General features: G+C 40.8%; 1 protein-coding gene across 5 annotated transcripts in view; it reads left to right on the forward strand.

Annotated features, from left to right (window-relative positions):
- The first annotated feature begins 6,125 nt into the window (after window positions 1–6,125).
- Window positions 6,126–27,429, forward strand: part of DSE (dermatan sulfate epimerase) — a 34,805-nt gene continuing 13,501 nt past the window's right edge. The window contains exons 1-3 of one of the 5 annotated variants that reach the window (XM_063389846.1): window positions 6,415–6,594; window positions 7,126–7,194; window positions 19,024–19,492. In XM_063389846.1, coding sequence (XP_063245916.1) covers window positions 19,077–19,492 — 416 coding nt within the window. In that variant the 5' untranslated portion in view covers window positions 6,415–6,594; window positions 7,126–7,194; window positions 19,024–19,076. The other 4 variants (XM_063389843.1, XM_063389844.1, XM_063389845.1 and 1 more) reach the window with 4 other exon arrangements.

Consider the following 27,429-nt stretch of genomic DNA (forward strand, 5'->3'; position numbering starts at 1 on the left):
AGAAGCTTCAAAAATACCTACTGGAAGGCTGCTGTTGAAGCAGCTGCAGCAGTATTGGAGACAGCAATGTTGGAGAGAGCAGCAGTGAACTTGTATCCCTGTTTTCGCCTTCAAAGCTGCCCAGAAAATGTATACACATGAACAGTCAGCAATTAAAGGGCAAGATGCCATGACATGGGAACTCAGAAACTAAGGGCATGAGGGAATTATCTGCATTTCATAGGAGGTGTGGAGTTTTAGGTCAGTTAAATAAACTAAGCACTCGTAGGCAGCAAGCAGGGAAATCTCTAGATCAGTAGTAGACAAGTAATGGAAAATGAAGTATAAATATGAATATAAATATGAAGTATAAATATGAAGTATAAATATGAAGTATAAATGAAGTATATATGAAGTATAGAAGGCCAAGGACAAAAAGGCTGAGGGTCAGCATGAGCTGACAATAATAGTTCAACAGGCAATACATGTCTGGAGAATATCAGGCAAAGTTCACATATATCTCAGAAGATAATTACCAAAATATATCTATTGTGTGGGACTTTCCCCTTTCCTCTAATCTTTCCCATCTTATTGTGCAGGACTTGGAGGTACCTGGTACATTACTGATATTAATCCATACACAAAATGCAGGGGGGAAAATGTAACCTGAATATGATTACATGAATTTAAGAAAATAGACTTAATAACCATTAATATGACCATTGTTAGACAGATATTCTTCAATGTAACATTAAAGGTATCTGTATGTATGTACACATATTTGTGAGCACATTTAAAAACCCCTGCTGTGCAGAGCACACTGCCAGGAACTCAGCAAATACAGATTGTGTCTATGAGTGACCCATCATGAGGTGGTTACAGGGGCCCCTGAAATACTCAGCAGCAGTGCCCCAAAAGCCCCAGAACTATAGACACAACAACAAATTGTTGATGCAGACTTGTGCAACAACCCCATGAGCACTCTAAAACTGAGAGCAGTGGTGGAGCTGCCTTTAGGGAGTAGGTATGACTGCAACAAGAACCACCAGTTGTAGAGCACTGTTGCTTTAGAACCAAGCATGAAGAACTGATCACTACAGTACACTCTCATGATGCATAGGTAAGTATTATATTTAAGTGGAAATTAATTTTTAAGGCCTTTCTTTGTGTTTGGTCTAATATCTCACCCTTGAGTCTTGTCAGTCTAAATAGAGTCTAAATAGAATGCAGTAAATCAGAGGGAGAAGATTACAAAGAGAAGTGGAGAATCAACGACGAGTTCAAATACAGTCTCTGAGAAAAACCTTTTTCATGCACATGTAAGGAAGAGGAGAGAGACATGGGACTATGAAACTCTAGAAATGGGGTGGGGATGACTAAGCAACTTGTAAAAATTGTCATGAATTCCAGCAGTTGTTTAGTTGTCTGCTTGGCTTTCCACATACCAAGTGACTCCATAAAATTGGTGGATTCTAGCCTTAAAAATGCATTTCACTGAAAACAGCATTCTACAAGTGGAAAACATTATTGTGACATATTTGGCATCCAAAGAGGGAGGTGGTAGCAGTCAGCTCTAAGAGAGCACTGATGAGGTCTGGCTTTGGAAGGTTCCTCTTGGTATGAGCATTAACAGTTTGTGCTCCCAGAGGATGATGCTATGCTTATGACATTGAAGAAATTTGGAGAGAAATAAGTTGACACTCATCATACATGTTGAGAAAGATCACACATTTGAAAACATAAAGTAACAACCAATTCAAATAAATAAGAAGCCACATGCTGCTGGAGAGCTTCCCCTTTGCAACCTGTTTTGATCATCAGCAGAGAAAAGAAGGGATATGTGCTACAGAATCAGCAGGCCAGTTAGGCAGAGACAGCTGCTAGAAGAAGATAAACCTAAACCCTGTTGACGTCTACAGCAATGTAAAAGCAGTAACATGGGTTCTGCTATTAAAAGGCACAGAACAGATGATGGAAGTAATTTTTCATTGGGTCAAGGTATTTCTTGGCATTTCCCATTTAAGTGCTTGTGTACCAGCTTTATGGTTACTGTCTTCCTGACACATGTCAGGACCAAGAATCTGTCTCGACTCACCAATGTTTTACCTTTGATTACTGATGCTGCAGTTTCCCATTCCTTAAAAAATCTGCAGGATTTCTTTTTTCATCATGACTTTCTGTCTGCTGGCCTCAGGCTGAACACATGGTGAGAGCAAGAAACAGAGAAAGAAAGGAAATGTAAAGCAGAGAAAGATGTCCCATTTACATACAAAGAAGAGCTGTTTAGGAAACATCTAGTGTTTTCTCCTCCCAGCTACCCTACTGACAGTTTGGCTACCATGAAGTAGAAGAGTAAAAGGCCACATCTGTGGGAAAGAGAGAAGTGTTTCCAGTCTGTAGATGCAGAAGCAGGCGGAGGATTTTCCTGTGAGAGAAACTGCTTTGTGCCACACTGAATGTGCCCCAACCAGACAGATATCCTGATGAGCTTAGACAAGATTTCCAAAATTTGATGGAAACCAGCCCTAAGAACCATAATTTTTCTGATTCTTGGGGCTGATTTCAGGCAACTTCTTTTCATCCTAGTTTTGGAGCTGTGACTGTTTCTCTCCATTACCTGCAGTGAGCCAGAACCCCAAATGTCCAAGTAGTAAATGGAAAGAATCATGCAATGTCCTCATAAACTTGAAGGATGTAGCAGGAACAACCAAGTTAGGACACTGTCTGGTCCACACCCTGGTTGGAAAATAGAAGATAGCCAACTTTCTCCCATATGTGTCCGATACTGGCATAAGACTGGAAAATTAAAGCTGCCTTCATGTAGCTCTAATAAAGTCCAAGCAGAAGAGTTGGGCAGAACATCTCAGATCAAGGAGGGCAGGGTAAGCAATATGCAAATATCCAGATTTGCAGTTCTGCAGGTCAGCTACAAGAAGAGACTCTTGTCCTACAGGTTTCAGCAGCACTAAGATCAGAAATCATCACAGCTGGATACAAAAGGCAAAGAAAACACAAGAGTAATGGTCATAACCAAATCAATTGTTTTCAAGAATTACTGAAAGAATCTGGAGAATTTTTTGCTTCTCTCTTTTTTCATTTGAAGAGTTATCACTTAACAACAACTGTAGAAGCATTTCTTACATGGAAATTAGAGACCAAACAGATCAGACAGAGAACACAGGAGTCTTTAGTGAGAGGCAAGTACTTAAAACAATAAAAAATTCCAAAGCAAAACAAACAAAATCAATCAAGCAAAAGAAGACAAATAAAAAAACCCCAAGCACACAGAGGAAATTTCAAAGAAGAAAAAAAATGCCATTGCATAGACTGGGCAGGAAGAAAGAAAAGTATGGCCAAGGCTGCATATGTGGAACAGGTAGAATGATAGGCAGCTTCCCTTTTTAGGCTAACATCTTCAGTCAGCAAGGAAGAGAAACAAACTCCAAACATCCAAACTCGAAAAAGTGAGAACCAAAGGCTTTTAAATGTATGAAGCATCAGCAGACACGTGGTGTCTGCCCCAAAAAGAGCCCTACATCACTTGCTCCATGTGGCCCTGCTGCCTTCCTTTCTCGCTGTCCTACTGAGGCAACCAAGTTTGTTCCCTCTTCACATCCTCATGATCCGGCTTGCCAATGCAGCAGGAAAATAAAGTGTGTTTCCTTTCCCTTCAAGCCAGATAATTGCTGGGCTTTCTTGGAAGCTTTTCCTTCTCAAAGAAGAAAGGATAGATGCTACCAAGAGGTGGCTGTTCATACTGTTTCTGATGCCAGACATTTTCAAGACATGCACTGTACTTAGGTGTGCAGTGATTTCTCTGAGCGTGACCTAAAAAAAATTGCCATTGTTGGAAAAGAGCAGCATTTCCCACACATGTTTGGCTCAGTCACACAGACACCAGACATTGCATGTAATGTGGCTTGCCATAAAGACCAAGGAAAAATAATGAGCATGTGACATAGAAGAGTGTCTGACCTGAACAGTTTTCAAACAATTTCCATGACAGATACTCTGCACAACTGGCCAAGTTAATGGTCTTAACTCCAATAGGTAAAATTAGCTCCTCTCCTAAATCCATTCTGGAGCAATGCCACCCAAAAGGTCATGTTGCTGTATGTTTCAGTGTCTCATGATGCAAGTTAGGGAAATGACAGCTACAAAAACTATTAACCTCAGTGAGACTTTTCCAATAAAATAAAATTAAGTTTAAAAATAATGAGTGGAAAAAGGTACAAATAAACTAAGGATTTGATACTTGAAAGGAAAGAGGGAGTGAGAGTTTCAGGGGCAGAAGCACCAGAGGGATGGAAAATATATGACGGTATGTTACTGAGTCATTTAAACCTACTTTATGGTTGGTGGCAAGAAGAGATAGCCTAGGGACATGATTCATCACATCCTAATGAAGACATCTAAACCAGGTCAGATGAATTCTCCTGTAAAAGAATTTATTTTTCTCTGCAGTGTTATAAACAGAGTCTAACGTGACTAGATCAGAGGTAGTTACCAATCAAGTACAGAACAAAATTGCATGACACGTTCAGAGGTTAGATGGATCCCACCCAAAGTTGCTGCTCCAAATTGACATTGTTTCATTGTTTAATTGTTTTCTTCTTGCTGTCAGCACTGAATTCACTGGCATGCAGCAAGGCCAACAAACCACTGAGAGAAACTCAGCCTCAGCGAGAGGAGTTATTCCCATGGCTAAAGAAGTGAAGGGCAGGAGATCAAAGACGATCCGTAATCTTGCCTGTGCAAGTAGCATTTTGAACATAATCACACAGAACAGGACCTTGACAGGTCATCTGGTCCACCCCTTGCTCTAGGGCAATATTCATCAGACTTTCTAGATCTGAACCATTCTTGTCAAATATATGTCCCACTTGCACTTAAAAAGCCTCCAGGGAGAGAGGTGCTGTTCACTTCTCCTTTATTTACTCTTACAAATACTTTTTTTTTTTAATCCTAGCTAGCCTAAATTTCTCTTACTGCAATTTACATGCTGTTTTCAGAGGATGAGGTTACAAGATTATCATCTTCTTTTTAGCAGCTTTTACACCGCTGAAGGCATTCTTCCTCCAACTTCTATTCCTGAGGCTAATTTTTTCAGTCTTTCACTATACGTGATGCTTGTTAAAGCTGGGGACATTTTCATTTCAAAATTACCCTCCTCCTGATCACTGTAGGCACCCTGGTAATTTTAGAAATTCCAGTAGAATCAGCCTATCTGCCACATCTGGTCTGATTGTGAGGTCTGTAGCTCTTCACATGTTCATTTGTTTTCACAACGTCAATATTTTACAATTCTAGTATCAATTCAGGAGATCCTAATACCATTCAAATAGGTGTTCAGAAATATATCTTCTCATGATTAATCTAGTGTTTGCATGACTGAAACTGAAGCACTTTATGCTTTTAGGCATGTCATTACTGGTAAAAAAGCAAGGCTTCATTCCAGGTTCTGGCATTACTCTTGGAGTTTGCAGCAACAACATGTGGATCCCTACTCTTTACGGTTGAGATTGTCAATAGATATTGCTGAGAAACACAACAGGAATGGAAGAGTGAAGTGAAATTTATAGTTTCTGGTTTTGTCTAGCTCCCACAAGTTTATTAGTCCTGATAGAACAGCTGATGAAATCACACTTTAAACCACAATGAGTCTGTTTAAAATCATCCTCTGAAAATACATATCTTGCATCTCAGAACAAGGAACTGAGCACTTTTGAACCTGCTGACTGATTCAGTAACACCAGTAAATACATTACTAAAATGAGGAACATGCTTTGTGAGACATAAGCTTCAGGTAATTGCATACCATCCTATCACATGTAAATATTTTTATTTTTATTATGCAGTCGATAAAATATGTTCAGCTTTCAAAACCCAACAAACATTTGGAATTCTTTGAACTTTGTCTTGGCTATAGTGACTGAGAAGGAAAAAAAGGATGTTCCACCGGATCATTTATTTTGTCCTCTTTTATATTACTTTCTGAAATATCTTCAATTGTGTGGCTGCAAAAAATGTCGGGGTGGCTGACTGGAACAGTCACGGCGTTTCACTTCTTTTTTCTTTTCCATGGGAAACGTTTATGTAAGTAGCCACACCATACTTAAAAGAGCAGATTGACAAATCGGCTTTTTGTTTCTTTGCTGGCTTGAGGGGACTTTTGGGTGGGAGGTCCTATTCCTGTCAGGCAGTATGGTGACAGCACCAGGGAAGGACAATGAATGTGAACGGGACACCCGGGTTGCTGTCACCTCCACAGCCACCCTGCCCGCTCCGTGGTACCGCTCTCGTGCTCTCAGGCTCCGGGGAACCGTGTGCCAACACTCCGGAGCTGGAACCAAAACGTTCCCTGCGGAGAAACGAGTCCTCCCGCTAAAAGGGAGAATTAGGGCATTTCCGTGAAGTTCCAGCCGGGGAGGAACGGGCGGGGGAGGAAAAGCCGTGTGCGCGCCAGGGATAAACAAACACAGGGGCACACACGGAGCGAGAGGAGCGCCCGGGCCGGGCCGTGCCGTGCCGTGCCGGGCTCCGCCGCGCCGTGCCGCCATGGCGTGAGGGGCCTGCGGAGCCGCGGGGGGAGGAGGAGGAGGAGGACGGCGAGGGGTACGGAAGGAGGGCGGGGAAGCGGGAGGTGGAGCGGGAGTGGGGGAGTCACTTTCTTCGTGCGCTGAAAAACGCACCCCTCAGCCCTCTCGCCGCTCCGTCCCCCGGGGCTGCGGAGGAGAAACTTTCCGGCAGGCGAGCGGCGGTGGGCGCGGGCAGGGGCCGCGGGCGGTGAGTGCCCTGCGGAGCGGGCAGCGCTCCCGCGCCTCCATCCCGCCCCGGCGCTGCTCCGGGGCGCCTGGCGGCCGGCGGGGCTGGGATCAGTCCCAGCGCTGCCTCCGGCACACAGCCCCCAGGCCGCCGGGGGAGCGGCGGGAGCGGCCCCAGGTGCCGGCGGGGCCGGGCAGCGGGAGCGGGAGCAGCCCCCGGGCAGGCACGGGCTTTTCCCGGCTGGCCCCGGCGGAACGGAGCTGCCGCAGGACGGGCCCGCCAGCGCCGGGGAGGGGGGTGCGTGCGGGGGGACGTGGCGCTCTCTGTGCGGAGCCTCCTTCACGTGCGGGCGCCGTGGGTAACAGCTCTGCTCCTCCGCAGCGCCGGGACCCCCCAGCCTGCGAGCCTTTCGCCACCGAGTTCAGCCTCCCAAACATGCTCGTGTGAGAGGTAAGCGGGAGCATCCTTGTCTCGCATCTAGGCAAGCGAGAGACAGGAACAGAGCCTCTTGCCCCATGCAACTTCCTGCCACTTTCTTTTTTTCTTTTTTTTTTTCTGTTTTGGTTTTGCTTGGTTTTTTGGTTGTTGTGTTTTTTCTTTTTTGGGGTTTTTTTGGGTTTTTTTTTTTTAAGTGGTTTCGTTAGTTGTTGTTGTATTTGTTGTTGTTGTTCTAAATTGTGCAAGTTTTAAGTGACCTGGTACCAGAGCTGTCAACTCGGGAAGCTCAGTCCTCTCAGCCCCAGGCAGCGAGCTGCAATTCCTGTAGCTAGTATTGCATGAAGGCAGTGCATCATCACTTGGCGTGTCTCATGCCGACTCTGAAAATTCAATTTGGTATGAATGAAAGTAACCACCCTCTCTGTTCTCCTGTTGCTCCCTTTGAAGCAATATAAAACTGCGACATTCTCCTGTCTTTTCAAGTTGGAGTGGCTTGAGTTTTAGCCATAAGCAATTGCAACATAAAAAAATAGTCACAACTGTGAATAAAATACAAGAAATATTGCTCAACCTTGGAGAATTTTCGGTCACACTAACAAGATCCGCTGCAATTTAAATAACACTAAAATTTTAATATAGCCTAAACAAAGACAAAGAAAATCTCAGCCTAAATATTGCCACATTATGTTTATCATGCCAACTATTATTATAACTCACTGCAGTATTTCAAAAAAAGAACAATTTGGCTGAAGGGCAGCCAGCAGTGGGAGTCAATAATTGAGATGCTGTTTATTACTCTAAAAGATTCTAGCTGGATACCCTTGGGCAAGTCACTCCACCTCTCCATGGCTCTGTTTTCTTCCTCATAAAACAGATAAATGTGCTTGGTTGCTTCACAGGGGTGTTGAGAAGTTTAATTAATTAATTAGTTTCATAACTACTTGTAGATCCTTGGGTACATGACTCTGCAGAAGTGCTAAGTATTATTTCAACTAAGCGTTTCCTCACTGTGTCTCATCACTTATATGTGTTTTTTTAAGTGACCTGAATTAGTCAAATTTTTAGGGGAAGTCAACAAAGTAGCAGTTTTGGATTGGGATTGTCTTGCCTTTTGTAAACTTCACTGAGAGGTGAAACTGAAATATACTAACCACGGTGTATTTTAATGGGGCAGGGCTACTGGGCCTTTAAAAATGAGATGTTCTTGTTATTCAAAGTAAGAGCTTGCCTTTGTTGTTTTGTTTGACGTATGGTGATGTTTTGCATGATTTTGAATTGCCAAATCACTCACCTGAGTGCTCTTAAGATAATAAAAGAGAAAGATATGAAAATAGTTTATAAACACATCTGTATTCTCTAATATGAATGTTGACCTCAGAAGACACTTGGTGCTGATTTTTTCACTACACATTGGTATACAGTCTCTTTTACAACCTGTTCTTTGGTTATAGAGAATGTTGCAAGAAAGAAACACATAAACTGAACCATTGATTTCCTATGGTAAAAGTTGATAGATTTTGGTTGCCTAGGCAAACTCAGTTTTTATTGCAGTGTATATTAGTTTTTGTAACTAGATATTGAGTAAATATCTGCACTACAGTGGAGAGGAAAATGTATTTTATTACTTAGCCAAATGTTACATGTGATATTTATAGGTTGCATACAGTTATAAGTAAAAATGAGTCGCTGAAAGCAGGTTTTGGAGTGACATCTTGGGTTTGGTACTTTTTAAAGGCTCATGACGTCTGTGTTTTCTTTTCCTCAAAGACAATGACACAAACTACATAAGCTTTTTTAAAACTGAATTCAAGTAAAACCTAGATCAGTGGTGGTAAAAAGGTAAAAATATAACCAGGTAGCTGTTGGGTTGGGAATGAACATAGGAAGTTTATATCTTAGTAGAGAGATGATCACATCTATCAGCAGTCACATCTACCCAGGAGTCTGAGCTCTGAAAACTAGGGTTAGATGAGCAGGTAAATGTCCCTGAAACTGAAGTGTCCATTCTCTCCAAAGTGATTGCATTTAACTAAGATTCAGTCATATTCTTAGGCTTGTGTATAGAAACTTGCACATCTGGCACCCACAGCGTGCTATAGCAATGAGCAGAAATAAATCTAGTTACCATTGCTATTGTTCCTGGATATTTTGCAAGAAATAAGGCCCTTTGAGGGGGAAGGGGGGTGCCGAAGGAATTAAAAAATAAAGAAAAAACCCAACTTTCTGTAACTGTTGTTTTCTTGCTTAGACTTAGTAATCCAAGTGTATCGTGAGTGAAAGAGGTTATGATTTTTTCCTTAGCAAATTGTATTTAATTGCTAAATATGACATCTTAGCAGCAAGTTTGTCCTGGCTGTTCTCACCTTCTTTGCTGTCTCCATTCAGCTGAGGTAGGTCAAAGACTGTAGTTAGAGCACTGTATTCTCCTAAAGCTGTTAAACCATGGTGTCAGTTTGCATTCAAGACCCTAACCACATAATTAATATAAATAATTTAATAGATTCTGCATTTGACTCCCTTTGAGCCAGTTTTCTGTTTATATGGGTAAACTTTGTACTGATGTCTCTTAGCCCAGATGGGATAGGGTGAGGTGTGACAGTGCTGCATTAGTAAATCCCCAAACCTTTGTGCGTCCACTGCACTTTGAGCAGATTCCGCTGTGTGCTCAGGATGAGAACTGGGCAGAGAAGCCTGCTAGGAAAAGGGAAATTTAGCAAATGCCACCAGACATCTCTCTCGTGGATGCCTTTTCAGTAAAAGTTTAGCAGAAGTTAAGTGTTGGTAACAGAGAGCTGACCAAAGGGGTCTGGTCATTTTGGGAATCACATGAAGGACAGAAATGTTTTCTCACATCAGGTGCTGGCATGACACTTTCATCCACTCTTGGGACATGGTCTGGTGTGCAGGCACAGGCACAATGTGACTATTATGTACACAGTCTGAAATTACCTTTGTTTGGTCTTTCTTTCTGTTTTTCACTTTGCTTAGACTCAGAGTATACAGGAGGAATCAGCAGTAGCATTGTTTAGAATGGACAAAGGATTGTAGGGACCCTGGTCTTTGACTTGGGTAGATATATCTCAGTACAAGAGAAATGTAATTTTAATATACAAGTTATTTCACCACAGTTGGCTTGGTTTATGCTTCTATTTAGTGGGGTTTTTAAATCAGAAATAGTAAAAATGCTGAATATTTTATATAAACCTGGTATACCTTCTTCGGCCTTCTAATCAAGTGTCTGCCTAGAGCTGTTAAAGTATTTTGAAAAGTTGCTCACAAGCATTTCTGTGCGATATCATGTTCCTTTTAATCATATCCTTGCAATGGTTCATCACACTTTTTACCAAAATTATCTGTCCAGTTTCAGTTCTGCTATGAGAGCCATGCCTGCACAACTTACAGTCAGAAGTGAGATAATAAGAGTCTAAATTTCAAAATCAACCCATAATTTAATGGTTGTGTTGATACCTGCTCACAGGTTGCTCATGCACACTGTGAGTAGCTACAATTTGCAGGAATAATGTAGCTGCTTAACTCTACCTAAGTTGAGGCTTCTGTCCTTGAAAATGTAATGACTTTTTTCAAGGTTTTCGTTAAGGGTATTCTGGGGAGCACTGAGGACAGTAACAGCCCTGAAGGAACTACAGGACAATACATTTTATTGTCTGTCCAAGTTTGTACCCTGAAAAAAGCAGTTGCATCTGTGTATGTGTTTATTGCATCTGTGGAGAGAGAGAGGAGCTATATGCTCTGTCTCTCTGTGGAGAAACCCTAGATAATGAGATAGCAGCAGAGGTAACAGCAGAATTGTATCAATAATAATGAACAACACACTCATCTGGAGAGCGATGCAGCTACCAGGTAGGAGGGTACAATTTAGGTCTACGAACAGAGTGACACAGTTTATCCTGTAACACATGAACCAGTGGTTCTTCTGTGTGAGCACACACTTGGAGTCTGCATACTCACACTCTAAGATTATCTCTAGATAACATAAAAGCAAGTGTTGGTTTAAATTGCTTAGATTACAAACCCCTTAGGTTCATAAACTGACTAGCATCAGCATTTTTGGGCTTTGCTGGTGCTCCTGTATGGTCTCACAATAATTTAATCATATTCTCACAATACGATTGCCATGGTTTTATCTCAGCTGGCAACTCAGCCCCACAAAGCCACTTGTTCACTCCCTTCAGTGGGATGAGGAAGAGAATTGGAAGAATAAAAGTGAGAACACTCATGGGTTGAGATACAGTCAGTTTAATAGATAAAAGCCAGACAAAACAGAGAATTCATTCACCACTTCCCATGGGCAGGCAGGTGTTCAGACATCCCCAGGAGAGCACGGCTCCATCACATGTAATGGTTACTTGGGAAGACAAATGCCACAACTCTGAGCGTGTTTCTTTCTTCTTCTTTCCCAATAGTGTATGCTAAGCATGGTGTCATATGTTATGGAATATCCCTGTGGTCAGTTGGGATCAGCTGTCCTGCCTGTCCCCTGCCAATTCTTTGTGCATCCTCAGCCCCCTTGCTGGTGGGGTGAGGGGAGAGCAGAAAAGTTCCTGACTGTGTATAAATGTTGCTGAGCAGTAACTAAAACATCCCTAAATTATCAACACTGTTCCCAGCACAAATCCAAAACATAGCCCCGTACCAGCTACTATGAAGAAAATTAACTCTACCCTAGCCAAAACCATCACAATGAAAATAAAAGTAAAATATTAATATAGTTTTGTGTGCAACACAGAGTCATAAACAGGATATGGAGACATTGTTAAAATGAGTTTTGATACCATAGCAACTGAAGGATATGATGCATTTTAGAATTGCTGTGTATTAATATGAAGTCCTGTGGAAATGCTTTACAAATAAAAATATTTGGTATCTTCAGCTACTCAAGTTTGTAGTTATACATACAGAGAGTGAAAACCGCTTTTGTAGAACTCCAGCAGAATCACATCATTTGTTTACAACATCTTGAAGACAATTGAATGAAGGACCATTAAAACAATGAGCAGGGAATATTAAAACTGTTAATTATACATAGTTAAGAACAACAAGTAAGGGGACTTAAAACATTTACAAGTATTAGGAAGAGTAAAGGTCAAGGCCAGCACAGTAGAGTTAGTTGGAAAGAGGATAAAAGTTAAAGTCTGAAATGAGAACACTTGTTTTGGTATCAGAAGTTCCTGGTGTTGTAATCAGCCTCCTCAGAAGTGAGGGACGATGGATGGCATGCAATTCCCTGGGGTGGGTTAGGCAAAAGGAGGCATTCTGGCAGCTGTAAATTTGCTTTCCCCTTTTGCACATACGATTATTTTTTTCCTGTCCTTTATTTGTGCCTCCTGAACATTACCATCATCATGTGAAGTTTTTCCAGTTCCTCCTGTGCTCCGTGACTGTTCCACTGGATCCACACAGAGGCTCCAGTCTGCCCAAGGCATTCTCCTCCCTTCCTGTTGTGTTTGTGCCTTAGGGCTGTGGGCTGCTTGCAGAGGAAACCCTAAAAATCGTTCCTGACACCAAAGGGTTCACAACCTGACTGATCCCGAAGGAGTCTCTTTGTGAGGGTGAGAAGACGAGTTACTTCTCAGTAGTTGCCACAGGAATATTGTTTCACTATCCAGATTGGGCAGGAGCCTTTGTTCTGTATTTCTGAAGTGCCTGTTACTGTCATAGTCCTAAACCCCAGAGGTGCCCTATATGCTGTAATAATGTAACACTTGGATGAGGGGTTTGCTTGACTTCTGGGACATTAATGGAGCAGACAAAGGTAGGGAGAGGTGAAAATTCTCTAACTGCCTTCCTATAGTGTTAACATCTGTGAAAACACTTCTAAAGTAAGAAACAAAAACCTAATTTTAATTATTGAAATGGCTTTTGAAATGATGTCAGCACAGGATACAGTGCTGGTGTTCTAGAAGGAGTCTTTCTCTGGTAGCTTATAGCTTTAAGCCTTCAATGGTAAAAATGATTGGGCTCTCATTCACTGAATGTGGATGCCTCAGCGGGCATGTCTGTACTGGTTGGGAATGATCATCTGCAGGATTCTAGATATCAAAATTCCTTCCTTACTCATTCCACAGAGTGAGGTATGAAAGAAAAGACCCTGGTATGGGTTAGGAATACTAGTGTTAGTGCAACCAAAAAACTACCAAGAAGGCATTTTTACAGGAGGACAAATTGCAAAAAGAAGGAAATTCTAAATTCCCAGATTATGGTTTGGACATGCAGATGATTTAAATCAGGTTTTCTCTTGAGGCAGAGAGAAGGTTATACATTCAGTCTATGTGTGTATATCCTGTTAATTTATATATATAGAGTGATAAAATAGACAAATACACTTTTAACTGGAAGGAATTAACAGATGAAACTTCCATCACAGATGTCTTACGCATCCTACTGTGAACTTACAAAAATATCCTGCAGTTGCTGGCTTACCTGTAGCATGGTGGAGAATGAATTCAGCCCTCCATTCTCTTGGAATTATGGTCTGACACAGCTGTGTACTGCTCTACACAGATCCATTCAATTTTTTGTTGGATCAAAGGACAGACACAAGTTTAAATCTTGACTGCTGACATGATGGCATATACTGATAATCCCTATAGGAACTGGCTGTTTCTGGTTGCCATTGGTATTTTCATAGCACAGCTGTTAGTCAGACATAAAAGTTGATGCAAAGCTTCTTTCAATGTATTTCAGATCATTTCAGAACAAGTGCAATACTAACACCTGGGTACCTGAGCTGTACTTTATTTATAGCAGATGTAATTCTGAATTATATTTGGCATTTCAGTATTTAAGTTCTGAAATACCTTTGAAATTATATAATCGTAACATGTTTTTCATTGTGAAAAAAATCAGAGGAAGGAATGAAGTCATGTCCCCTGGTGGTTAAGGTTGTAATAGGTGTTTTTCAAGTTTTAAGCAGTGATTTTTACACCTTCTCAGTATTTTTATTGGAGAGCCAGATAGTCACTGGTTTTAGCTCACCAACCAAAAGGTGGGTGAAGGACTCCTGGCTACTCCTGACTCTTGGGACGTGGGAGTTTCCCAGCCTGGTGTCCTGCCCCATAGCTTTTAAAAGGTCTCAGCAGTAGTGCTTGTTGATGTAGAAGCTTGGGACTCCAGTCAGTCGGTTTATTGTGATTATTACAGCACAAGATCAGCTTATAGTTTCATTGGTTCTGCTCCTAATTATGCTGTATTGGATATGGCTCTCTGGAATGACAATACATAAATGGGAATTAGTCTCCACTGACCCTTTCACCTCTCTGTTTTCATGGACTTACCCTGTATTTTTTAGTACCAGAGTGTCATTGGATTCAGTTAGAAGACTAATTTGCTCTCCCATTTTTAAATATGCTCACAAAATATTTAGATTGGTGGTAAAACTGACTTTGTTGAACAAAACAGCTTTTCAGTTGTTGTGACTGTCATGATTTTAGAATGCTGCCATTGTGTCATGTTACCAAAGTTTCCAACTGATATATTCCATGTTATAGATTCTATTCCTCTTAGCAGCAGCAAAGTCAATGGCAATGTGTGTGAGAAGATATTTCAGATATTTGGACAAAGTGCAAAGAAAAGGAGATCCTACAGAAGTTTACTTTTCTGTGCTGTGATCTGTTCTACCACTTCTTGTGTTACATTTTGGCAGTTGTCAGCATTGGGATAGAGTTGCACATCCCTCTTCATTTAATGGAACAATGTTCCACACATATCTCAATGCAATGTTACCTATTAATCTCACAGTTTTGGTAGGACAGCAGCTGTTTCTGGTGGCTGACCATTTCTTGTTGAAATTTCTATTACTTTCTTACCTGTTTTAGCACCAGGTTCTAAAATGGCTTATTTTAGTTTTAATACCAGTTCTTGTAATGGAACTGGTGACAAAACTGTAGTGACACTGTTGTTCAAAATGAAACTGCATGTTTTATAATATTATAAGCATTGAAGAAAATTGAGTTTAAAAAAGTTCATTTTCACTGTCAATCATTTATGAAGTGCAAAGAAATTATAAAATTTAAGTCCATGCTGATTCAGAGATCATTTTCTAAGGTAGAAGTTTGCACACGGAACCTGAAGATTTGATTTTTGTCAGTGTGGTGAAACAGATTTTCCTTTAAATATTGCAGCACTTGTTTCTCAGGTATCTCAGGTAACAATAATGAGAACTGTAGCCTTTGTAGAAAATAGTAGCTTCCCAAAAGAAGACAAAGACTCTGACGTGCTCATGTCCCAGCCCTGGGCTCTGGGAAGATTTTTTATTCAGAAACCTGAGTAATCTGGTGGCGTGGGAGATGCCAACAGAGACACCTGCAACTTCTGCTTTTTAAGAAGTGATAGAAGTTTGGTCCCAGGAAAAAACAGCTGCAAAGCAGAGTGGCTCTTCAGAACTGATACTACAGAAAACCACAGTTCTTTACCTGTTCTGAATTTAATCACCCACAAGAAGGTCAGATTGCTTCCAGGACAGCTGTGCAAGTTGGTGATCCTAAATGTCCATAATTTCCTCTTCCTCCTCTGCCCTGCTCTCACTGATGAAGTGATGTTTCTGTGCACACGTGGCAGGAGTAAATGGGCCTCTCTTTTCTTTTAAATAGTTTATTTGGTAAAGTTATCTGTATAAACCAATGTTTTGTTTAGTTTTGTTTAGTTAAGTGATTTCAGTTTTAAAATATCTTTTTTCTACTGCTGAACATCTAACAGTTGATGCAGATGGGGAGAACTAAAATTGTTAAGATTTAATCTGTTTGGAGTGTTTTTTCCTGGAATAATTGATGGTTTTTACTGTTTGTTTGTGCTGGCAGTGAAGTGGAAATTGCACAAAATGCTCTTTCAATATAGACTAAATGACAACATTTTCAAAGCACACTGTATGATAGCATTTCCTTCCAAGCATCTTTCATTCTCCTTTTAATTTTTAATACTTAATCAGATCATGGCTTCCTAACTGAATAAAACTCCTTCATTTTCAGAAAAGATTGAGTTGCTTGGTAAAGTTTTTCTTGGAAGATGTGGCTGGTAATGATGCAGTGTAATACGAGAGTAAAAAATTCGTTTAGCTTTAAAAAATGGTATTGTGAGTGCACATTGAATGATCAGAAGGCCCAGACTCCAATTCTTTCGAGCCTGAATGTATCAGGCAAACTTGTAACAAGTTCACACACACAACTGGTAAGCTGGAGCTTATGTGGGCAGTTATTTGCACAGATCCAGCTTCACCTGTGCTGTGCATCAAGGTTCAGATGTTTGCATGGAAAGGAAGGTGTACTCCTTTCCAGCTGCCTTCTCCCATCCATCAGTCACACCCGGCTGAGCCCTGCAAAGCTGTGGGACAGCGCTCACTGTCCTTAGTGAGTCGTGGCTGCTGGGAGTTATTGTCTTCATGTTGTAGGAAGGGTGTCAGTATAATTTAACCAAGAAGAAATGAATTTTGTATTCCTGCTTTTGTCACTGCCTCTTGACTTTCTTCCAGTTTGTGACTCTAAATAAATATACAGTAGGTTGGTTTTCCAGTTATTCTGTTGTTAGCCTAAACAATGTGGTACAGTGGTTCCTTCTCATGTAAAGGCAAAAAAATGGGTTTACTTTCTCAGTGAAATGTGCACATGAATGAAGAGTGAAAATGTGGGAAGCTATTGAATACTTAAGAGTACTATGACTTTTTGGCAACACTGGATGTATTTGATGATGGTGTAATGCTGGGAAATGTGTGTTCAGATTTGCAAAGGAGTTCTGGGAAACCTTACTGTATATTCCCTAATCATTGGTCAGAAAAACTTAATTTAGGGAACTCTTAAAACCATCCCTGAATTTATAGATGTTCTTAATTCTCACTGATCTGCAGAAGTACTTACAGAAATCAAACCAAAGAAAAGACTGCATGAAGTCCTTACTGCTGGCTGGGATTTTTTCTGCTTGTGTGAGCCACGAATTTTTTTCAATAAAGGGTTAATACAGAAAAAGCTACAACATTTTTAGTTTTTTGGGGGGATATTTTTTAGGTTTTTTCCTCTGCCCACAGTTCTAAAGGATCACAGAGGCTTTAAAAAAAACCTGTTATGGGGTATTTTATTATTAGGACAAAGCTGTTTTTTCATCAATTAAAACGATTATATTATGTTTCAACCATAATGTATTACTTTGGCTGGTTTTTACCTCCTTCCTGTCAAAATATACTGTTGTATTTCCTTCAGCATAGAGAAGAATACAAATAGATTTGAGTATGTCTGGATAAACTATGGTTCATGTGTCTTTTTGTATGTGTATATGTGGTGAGAGACTATGTAGATATAGTAAAAGTGCTACCAAATAAACCAGCCTGTGCCCTGTAACAATTGGTTTACATTCAAAACAGGGCAAAATGTACTTGCAAAATGCATTAAAATATTATGAAAATGTCATCTTCCATTACACTCTCTTTAAGCAATTATGCTGCTCACTGTAACAGATAAATTTAAGCAGTTACAAGGTACAATATTATTTGTGCCCTAGGTAGGAATTCACCAGAAATAATGTATTTCTTGCCAAAGATGTTTACTCACAAATTAATTTTAAGATCTGAACCCAAAAATCTATAGGGTCTGGGCACCCAGTAGTCATGAAGGGTCCTTGTCTGTCAAAGTTTTCTCATATTAATTACTTTTGAAACAAGATGTGGATCTCTAAATAAAGTTTTAGCAGCCTCAGTTTCTATTAGAAAATTTTGGCTATGGAATAGGGACCTGTGGGGAGAAGTAAAAGGTTACTTTATACTTCAGCTTCCTACAAGTTTTATGACTGAATCCTATGAAACAGCTTTTCCATGGGAGAAAAAAATGTATCTGTTTTTAGATTTTCTTTCCTTCTATTTCTTGTTTTAATAATTGAAAACTACTGTTCATTATTTACATAAAACTGTCTCACTCGAGCCTGCTTTCCATAACCTTTTCCCTCTTAAGAATTCTAGGAATTTGCTGGCTTTCCTCAGGGGGATCTTGGCTGTGTTTTATCTGTGACTTTAGGCCAGATAGTTGGTAATTTCTTCAAAGTAACTTACTATATTTAAATTGCATTTGCCTCTGCATAGATTTCCCATTTGAGCACATTCAAGAAGTAATGTACATAGAAGAATATGCATTTTAATTCAGTGCTCAGCCTTCTTGGTAACTGGCAGTAAATCTCATGCAAAATGGAAAGCCCCTTGGAAAAAAATACTAATAATGCAAACCCCCAAATGCCCGGAAGGCAAAGTATTTCAGCTGTTTTCTAAGCATTTGCCACTTGCTGTTTCCCTTTTTGACTCCTGACTTGCTCTTTTTTTTCTTTTTTTGAAATGAGGACGTGTCAGAACGGGAGGCCTTAAGCCCTGTATAAAGTGACCCCGACGCAAAGCTCCGGCATTCCTCCTCTTTCCCTCTCTCCAGCTGCTAACATCAGCCAAGGCAGCACGCAGGCTTGGCTGCCGCCAGCTCCCTGGCTCTTCCCCATCCTCCTCCCTTCCCGCCCTCCTCCGCTTGCCAGCACAGTCAGCGCTGCCTCGTATTAGGCACCGTGGCAATTATTTGAAATCTCAAGTAGAAGAGCTGTTGTTGTGTCCCTTCAGCTGGTATCAGCTACCAGAGGGCAAGGTGTGGGAAGGCAGGGGCTTTCTTCAAAGTGGACAGCTTTTTCTCTCGGGTGAATTGCTCAGCAGATGTTTCGTCTGAAGTACTCAAATAGAAATGATTTGAAAGTCACCTGGAGAATACATGGGGCTCTTTAGATGGAATCATATTTCCTAGAGAGGCTCCTGAATTATGGTGTCTCACAGGTTCATTTTCTAACTCATTCTTTCATGTGCATCTACCACAGGACTTTTCAAAGATGGTTTGGCTGCCGTTGAGACCTGGAGATCTGATGCCACAATGAGGACTCACACACGGGGAGCCCCAAGTGTGTTTTTCATACACGCGGTTTGCTTTGCCTTTGCCTGCTGCGCCAGGGAGGACCAAGACGCGATGGTTCCTTTTGTCAGTGCCAACTACGACAGCCACCCCATGCTCTACTTCTCCAGGGGGGAGGTGGAGGCCCTGCGGCTGCAGGCCGGCACCACGCACCGGCACATCGCGGCTCGTCTGATGGAAGCAGTGCAGACCATGCTGTCGAATCCCCTGGACTACCTTCCTCCCTGGGACCCGAAGGAGTTCAGCGCTCGCTGGAATGAAATCTATGGGAACAACCTTGGGGCCCTGGCAATGTTCTGTGTGCTCTTCCCTGAGAACATGGAGGCCATCAATATGGCCAGGGATTACATGGAGAGGATGGCGGCTCAGCCTAGTTGGTAGATTTTTGTCCTTTTTTTTTTAAGTTGTTCTTTTACTGTATAAACTGCTTACAGTTGGAGGAGTGAGTGGATGAGTGAATTGCTTAAATTATGTCAGTTGTACTAATATTCATTTTAACAGTGACTAACTTGCTGAATGCCTTTATCCTCATCTGGACCAGCAATGACACATAGCTTTTCACCTTCACTGGACTTATCTTGTTGGAAGTTGATGCTGAAAGGAGCATGATACTTTGTGCACCACCCTGTTTGCTGTAAAAAAAAAAAAATCCAAACCTACTCTCAATCAGAAGGAATCTGATTTGTGGCAAGAAGTACTAAAAGTGTTGCTTTTAAGTTGTTTTTTTTTCCCAGATTTATACATATCTATTGGGTAATTAATTCTTCCTTAGGAAGAATTTAGGAAAAGGAAACCTATGAAAAAGGTATAATTAGGTGTAGTAAAAATTACACTCTTGGGCTTCTGCAGTCTGCTCTAACATCTGTTTGAGCTTTAGTTCAGACCGGCAGCTTCACTTGGCTGCATGGTTCTTAGGCCTCTCGTTAAGACAAACGAGGACGTGGTAGTTGTCCATCTAATTACTGGAACTGCCTGAGTAACTGGCATTTTGATGACCCCCTCCTGGATTAACTTCCCCTGGATGTGAGTTGTCATCCCTACACGTTATTCTGACTTCTCTGTGCCACACTCTTTCTATGGGGACAGAAGTTAATGTTCTCACTGTAGAAGTGATTCTAGAGTTGAGACCCCAAGGTCTCCTCCTTTCCATACCCACCTGCAATTTACCTTCTCTTTTTGCTCAGGCAGATGCATTTCCCCCAGCTCCCTGCAGCAGCTGCCATTTGGTGCACCTTGCAGACTACAGCCCAGGATTGCTGTCACTGTGAATAGGTCAGAGGATGGGAATAAGGGCTTTGCCAGGACAGTGGCATCTGCCCAGGGCAGCAAGATGGAGCTGCATGGGGCACTGCTCCCTTCTGTCATAGCTGCTCTTCTACAGCTCTGTGGTGACAGCAGCTCAGCAGAAGTGTGAGTCAAGGTTCAAGTCAGTTCGGGAAGAGAAGCATGAGCTGTTCAAGCAGTGTTCATTACTCAAACTACTGTTCCTTACCTTCTAGTAACCAACTAGAAGTATCCTATAAATGTTATCCTTCCATGGACCATCGCTGGAATTATGCTGGATTTGAGCTAGCATAACTTGGGATCTATATTCTCCTGATGGGCATGATTGAAAAGGCATGATGATGTTCAGGTTTCCCTGCACTATGTATTAAAATGGTGAAAGCCACAGAAATACATGAGCCAGAGCAAAATAAGTGACAGGAGACAGAAGGGACACAGTGGTCATATAATGCCTGCATGTCACAGAAGAGAGGACATGGGATTTAGGAAGAAAAGTATTGTCCCAACAGTAGTAAATTCCAAAATCTTCCACTGAAGCATAGCAGTACAAAGCTTCAGTCTTAGCTCTGGAGACAGCAATTGTTTCTCCTGGCACACTGACAGAGGGATACAGCTTACAGAGGTGAATCCAAGAATGTGTGACCATCTCCAATAGGAGACAGACTGCTCCAAAGTCAACACCTTCCTCCTTAGTTTCATTGTTCACACTCTTTCTTAACTTGTTTTGTGTAGGGTTTAGTTACATGACCATCTGTTTTAATGAAATAAGAAAGAGAGGGAAGAGTTATTTTGAGTAGGAGAGCTTGTTTGTGTCTGTTTTTTTCAGTTTCTTACATCTCACTCTCTGTCTCCAACCTTATTTAAGTTCCTTATGTCCTGTGATTCCTGCCCTGGATTAATTGTGGTTGTTCTGTCCCTTGTTATAATGCCCTCCTTTGTCCCAGCTGAACAGATACCAATCAGAACCAGGCAGATATCCCATTTCCACTTGGCTTTGATGTTATTTACCTGCCTCCAACTACTGTTTTTTTCTCAAGCAAGTATCTTGCATTACCTTGGTGAAAGAGAAACCACACTTTTCCCATCTTTCCCTACTGACGTAGACATCCCATTCAGAAATCAGTCAAGGTTTAATCAGGGTTCTCTGCTTTGCAAAAGAAGTGGCTGCAAAGTGCTCAGTGGTAGTGGAAGTGCAGGAGGAAATTGTAAACATGGGCAACAGAGCTGGACTAAGCTGCCCTTTGTATAACATCCAGCTGGCCAGATCTTCAAATGCTGTGGCAGAAACATAGATCTGGTTTCCAGTTTTGTTTCTCCCCTGAGAACTAATGTCTGAATGCTGTCAGCATGGTGTTTACACTATAGCCCCATCAATGGTGGCAGTAATATAGATCTTTCTCCCATGTCCAACAGTGATTTTCAGAAAATGTGACATCTCTGAGGCATGTACTGCACTATCTGGCTTTTCTCAAATAGGCTGGGTTCAGAGGCTGAAGGACTGGGCAGACAGATTATGTAAATCTGTTTTTCCTAAGAAACTCAACTAAAAAGTACCAGAAAATGTTACTGCACGCACTTCTCCACTTAGGATAAGACTAGGAGAATAAAAAAGATAAATAAGAGTTGTGGCTGTTATATGAACTGTTCTGGCAGTGTCACAGTGGTGGAATTTTTTTGTCCAGTCTATCTAGGCATGTTTGGTTTTCCTCAGACTTTGGGAAAATACCACGCTGGATGATATATTATGATTATTGTCCTTATTAAATAATTTGAAGGCACATGTGTTCTGATCAGGAGGGTGGAAAGAAGGAGCAATCTTGATGTTGCCTGACTTTGGAGCCTTGCATGTTAGGAGAGTCATCTGCCAGAACTCTTTATTTCATCAGGAAAGAGGACTTTTCCAAAGAGGTATCAATAAAGTTAGTAAAACAGGTGGTCTCCTTAGACCACCTCAGTAATGTAGATGACAAGACTGACATGTAAATTTTCTGGGAAAATATCTTTTTTATTACTGACAGATTTGGCAGCATGTTGCAAGGTTAAATCTGGCATTGGCAGATTAATTCTTTCAGTGGTATAATCTGGATTTCTTTTGACTTCTGCTGTCATGGCATTGATTCTAAAATAGTTCTAGAACTAAAAAAAAAAAAAAAAAAAAAAAAAAAAAAAAAAAAAAAAGAAATTAATCTTAATGAGTTCCCTCTAATTTTTGTGGCAATGTTAAGTAAAATTTAAGCCTTACCCGAAAACAAAAGTGTATGTTTTTAGCATGTGCAGTAGTTGAATAAAAGAAATATGATTTAAAATGTAACTGGTTATTTGCTTCAGAATGTTACGAGATTAAGGAGACTGACATTTTAAATTTCTTCTATACATTAGTGGAATCCTCAATAGTCCAAGTACTGTTCAATATCCCAGGATACAATTATGAGAAAGTCTTCCGGTAATTGATATATACATGGAAAGGGCATGTAATTAAGAACTCTGGTCCTTTCTCATCTATTAAAATAGTCATTTTATGTCACATAATAAAGTACACCCATAACTGAGCTCCCTTTTGTGTCGACTAACAGAGGTTGAGCCGTTTGTCATAACAACCCTTGTTGATAGGCATGTTGCTCATTAGCAGAGCATCCCTAATGGCTACATCCTGGAGTAGGTTTACATTTTAAAATAAACAGAGGGGCACTGGGTAACAGCTAACTATAACAATCACCCAAAATAATATGGGAACGACACTGTTGTGGAGACTAGCAAACAAACGTGCATTAATATTTTTGTTGAAATAGATGAGCATTAATGGTTTTGCCAGTAAAAATTAAAAGCTGGTATTAAATAAACCCCTTGGTTTTCCATGGATTGGATATCTAGATACTGTCTAAAATTTTACGGGAAGTTTGTCCTTATATTTGAACCGTATTACCTTTTTTTTAGAGGGAATAGAGGATATTGATGTGTTTTCTGGCATTTTATCTCTGAGTGGCCCCTGGAGCAGTCCCCACCAGAAGGGCGTTTTGGCCGAGAAGATCTGTGCTCGTGATTCTTTCCATATGCTGCTGGCTCGTCCCATTGCCGTCCTGAGCAGAATGATGTAATCAGTCACACATTGTGCACAAATAACAGATCAGTCAGATTCTCTGTTTTGGACAAAGCAGCTAAAAACTCTTCTTTTTTAAGCCCACCTAACAAACAAATGCCTTGAGAGTTCACAAATTCTGCACCCTTCTTGTAGCAAGGGAGATGTTCTGATTTGGATGGCCAGAAAGAGATTTCTGTGGGTTTGTTTTTGGATTTTTTTACACATAGTTGATGCCCCATTTTTAAAGACAAGTATGTTACCAATGTGCAGTAAAGTCTGGGATTTAATGGCGGCACTGTGGGTGTCACAGGACAGAAAATTACTGTCAAACACATGCAGACATTCCAGGGAAATAGCAGCAGCTAAGGAGAAGTTAACAGGAGGCTTCAGCATAACAAATCTGTGACCTTTCTGCTGCTTTCTTATAAACCAGCAATCATGTAGCCTTCTGTTAGTCACTGTTTATTACAAAGTATTGGAGCATCCTAAAGGACCCTTGCTGTTAATATCCAGATAGTGCTAGATCTTGAACAACAGAGATAATAAGGTAAAAATAGATATGTGTAAATAATTAAATGTGTGGATAATCATTTAACTAAAATGAATTCATACATGCCACGTTGAAATAAAGCAAGTCTCTGTGCTGACACAAGAAATTTATAACATCTGTTCGGCTCCCAATAATCAACCAGCAATCACATTCAAAGAAAACTTAGGGGGGGCTTTATAAGACTAAAAGTGGAGTAAAAGTGGAGTAAAAGTTAGTTCTGAAGAAGCTTGGAGGCTGCTGATACACTGTCTCCTACAGAGAGGAAGAAAAAGAAAAGGAAGAGTAGGAGAAAGAACTTGATATCTGGAATATATGTTATGTTAGTAAGGGAAATATCAAACCCTTATGCTGTTTTTATCTTCTACATATGTAGTGTTTAAAAATAGAAATCATGCATGTCTGTGAAATTAAAGGGCTAGCTGGATTTTGGAGAGCTTCTTTAATACCTAAATTGATATAGATGATAAATTGGTGCTGACACTTTGTGGTAGCTACAGGGAGCTCACTTTGTGGCATGACTGGTAGAAAAATTTTCTAAAACAAGAGCTGGCAGCAATCTCCTAAAATAATAACATAATTAAATTTCTGTGTCTGCTTAATATGACACTGAGAACAACTAAAACAGAGTCAGTTCTAGTTTATTAATGTGTCAACACAGAAGCATCATAAAAGCAAGTCCTGTGTGAGAAGGACTCTCTTGTGATCAAAGCCAAAAATGAGACAAGATCTGAAAGAAGTTTTAGAAACATCAGAATGATGATCACAGACCAATGAGGAAACAGAGGGAAAGAGGTTAAAAAGTAGATTAGGATTTTTAAGGAACTAAAGTTTTACTTTCCTCCCAATAGGACCTAGGCAGTACAACTCTATTTTTATAGTAAGCTCTTAAAATGTCTGTCTATATGTTGCTTTTTTTTCCCCATACTGACATGAATGTAGCCTTTTACATTCAACCACTCCTTTGCCTTTCTTCCTGTCAACTGAGATGCTGTGAGCACAAACGTGAGAGATTGGCTGCTGCTGAAACATGACTGGTAAGGAGAGAGGGGCAAACTTGTTTTAACTTAGACACCAGAAAGATAAATCATGAGTTTTTCAAGTATGTTTTTTATTTTAACTTTTTTGTTGTTGCAAACAACTGAGCACTAAGGTTGGGCAGATGATGGGGTTTTTGCTTTGGTAGCCAACCAGAAAAATGTGGGAAGGGTAAAAGCTGACAGATGGGGTTTTGTTCAAAGTCTTCTTTTTTCTTCCCAAAATGACAATTGTTATTGCTCCATTTATTAAGAAAATATTCCACTTAAGCACAAAAAAATACTTTGTTTTGGAGCCTTTGTAAAAAATATATTGAAAATTTGGTCTGGTTTATAAAATAAATGTTGTTGGTCTCATTCCCCTTGGAACATGTTCTCCCTCTTGATATGTATGCTTTGTCTAGCCAGGGAAGAGTAGTTCTCTTGCCTGGTGGGAGGTTTAAAGCTCTATCTCCTTCCCTCAGAAGTGGGTCAGGATAATAGCAAGAGTGCCAAGGGAAGACTGTACAATTGCACAAGTGATCAAGAGGTCAGTTAGCCCCATTATGTGCCTCATTTGCATCCACACTTGACATTTATTGTGCATTAAACTCAACCATGCTCACAGCTGGCTACCATATCTGTGGTAGATGGCCTTGAAATGCACTACAGGGCGGACTCAGAACTAATTTTCACCTCTAAGCCATTAGAAAAGAGTTCTCATTCATTTCCTTTGCATGCACCTAGTGAGATTGAGAATTCCAGTACTGAGGAGGGAGTACTGGCATCCTTCCTTTAATCTTCTCCTCCAGGAATTATTTTGCAGTAATTTGTCATGGGAAAGTTTGGAGCATTAAAATTCAGGATGCGGTTTAATTGTGTAATGCATGTGTCAGGATGTGCTTAATTCTTCATTTTGCATGCACTGATACCATGTTTGTTGTTGACCTAGAGGCCAAAAATCAGATCTCACACTGCTTGGAAGGGTATCCTATATCTCAAATTAAAGAGGGTTATTTTCCTATTTACTTCAATTTTTTTTTAAGAACTGGATACACAATGAAGGAAAGACGACTGTAAACATCCCACAGGTCTTGATCAAGGAACTCACTTGAGCAGCAGAATTTGATTTAAATCCTGCCTTGAACTGGCCATATAGTGATTTTTCCCTCTTGGTTTGTATTTCTGAGAGAAATGCTAATAGAATCGTAGCAACAGAATTATTTGGGTTGGAAGGGACATTAAAGATCCTCCAGTTCCAAAACCCCTGCACTGGGCAGGGACACCTTGGACTAGACAAGATTGCTGAAAACCCCGTCCAGCCCAGCCAAGAACAATTCCAGGTTTGGGGCATCCACAACTTCTCTGGTTCAACCTATGCCAGTGCCTCACCACCCTCACAGTGAAGAGTTTCTTCGTAACTCTTAATCTCCATTTTTAGTTTAAAACTATTCCCCCACATGGGAATGACCCCCTTTAGGTACTGGAAGGTTTCTGTAAGGTCTCTGTGGAGACTTTTCCAGATTGAACAACCCCATCTCTCTCAACCTCTCTGCACAAGAGAGGTGCTGCAGCCATCTGAGCATCATTCTGGCCTTCTCAGGACTCGTTTGCAGTGCTTCAGGTGGGGTCTCACCAAGGAGGAGTGGAGGAGCAGAATTCCCTCTCTCAGCCTGCTGGCCATGCTGCTTTTGATGAGCCCAGAACAATTGGCTTCCTGGGCTGCAGGTGCACATCACTGGGTCATGTCCAGCTTTTCATCCACCTGAACCTCAAAATCCACCTCTGTAGGGCTGTTCTCAGTGAATTCTTCTCCCAGTCTGTGCTCATGTCTAGGACTCTGTCCCAACCCAGGTGACCCTGCTTTCAGTAAGGAAATAGTTACGTGTCAGTGAATAGTGGGAAATTACAGAAACATGTTTCTACTGAGAGAAGAGGCAGTAGTAGCATCAGAAATGTTGTCAAGAAATTGAGTGGTTGTAGTGATCTTGGCTTTGTTTGTGTTCGTGGTTTTTACTTTCCATCCAAAATTTTATGCAAATGGTATACTTATTTAGAGCTTGGAAATGCATTCAGTGAAGGTGCTGTGTATACATAGAAGAAATGCAGTGCATGCATGATAGTTCTTGGTGCCATCAATTGATCACTGGAAAACAGGGTCTTAAACCCCCTCTCCATATTCATTGTTCACTGTAGAAGGTGGCAAATCTGAAACAGATAAACCACATTGCACCATGCCAAAATTCTCAACACATGTAGGAAAACCATATAATTCCAGCCTTATCCATGATCTCTTTATTTCCACGGTTTCTTCATGGAGGATTTATATCAAACTCTAAATGTTTAAAATAAACTAACAAAAATATTTTATAGGACACAGATGAACAA

This window comes from Prinia subflava, chromosome 2 (genome assembly GCF_021018805.1).
Source record: "Prinia subflava isolate CZ2003 ecotype Zambia chromosome 2, Cam_Psub_1.2, whole genome shotgun sequence".
NCBI classification, from domain to species: Eukaryota; Metazoa; Chordata; class Aves; order Passeriformes; family Cisticolidae; genus Prinia; species Prinia subflava.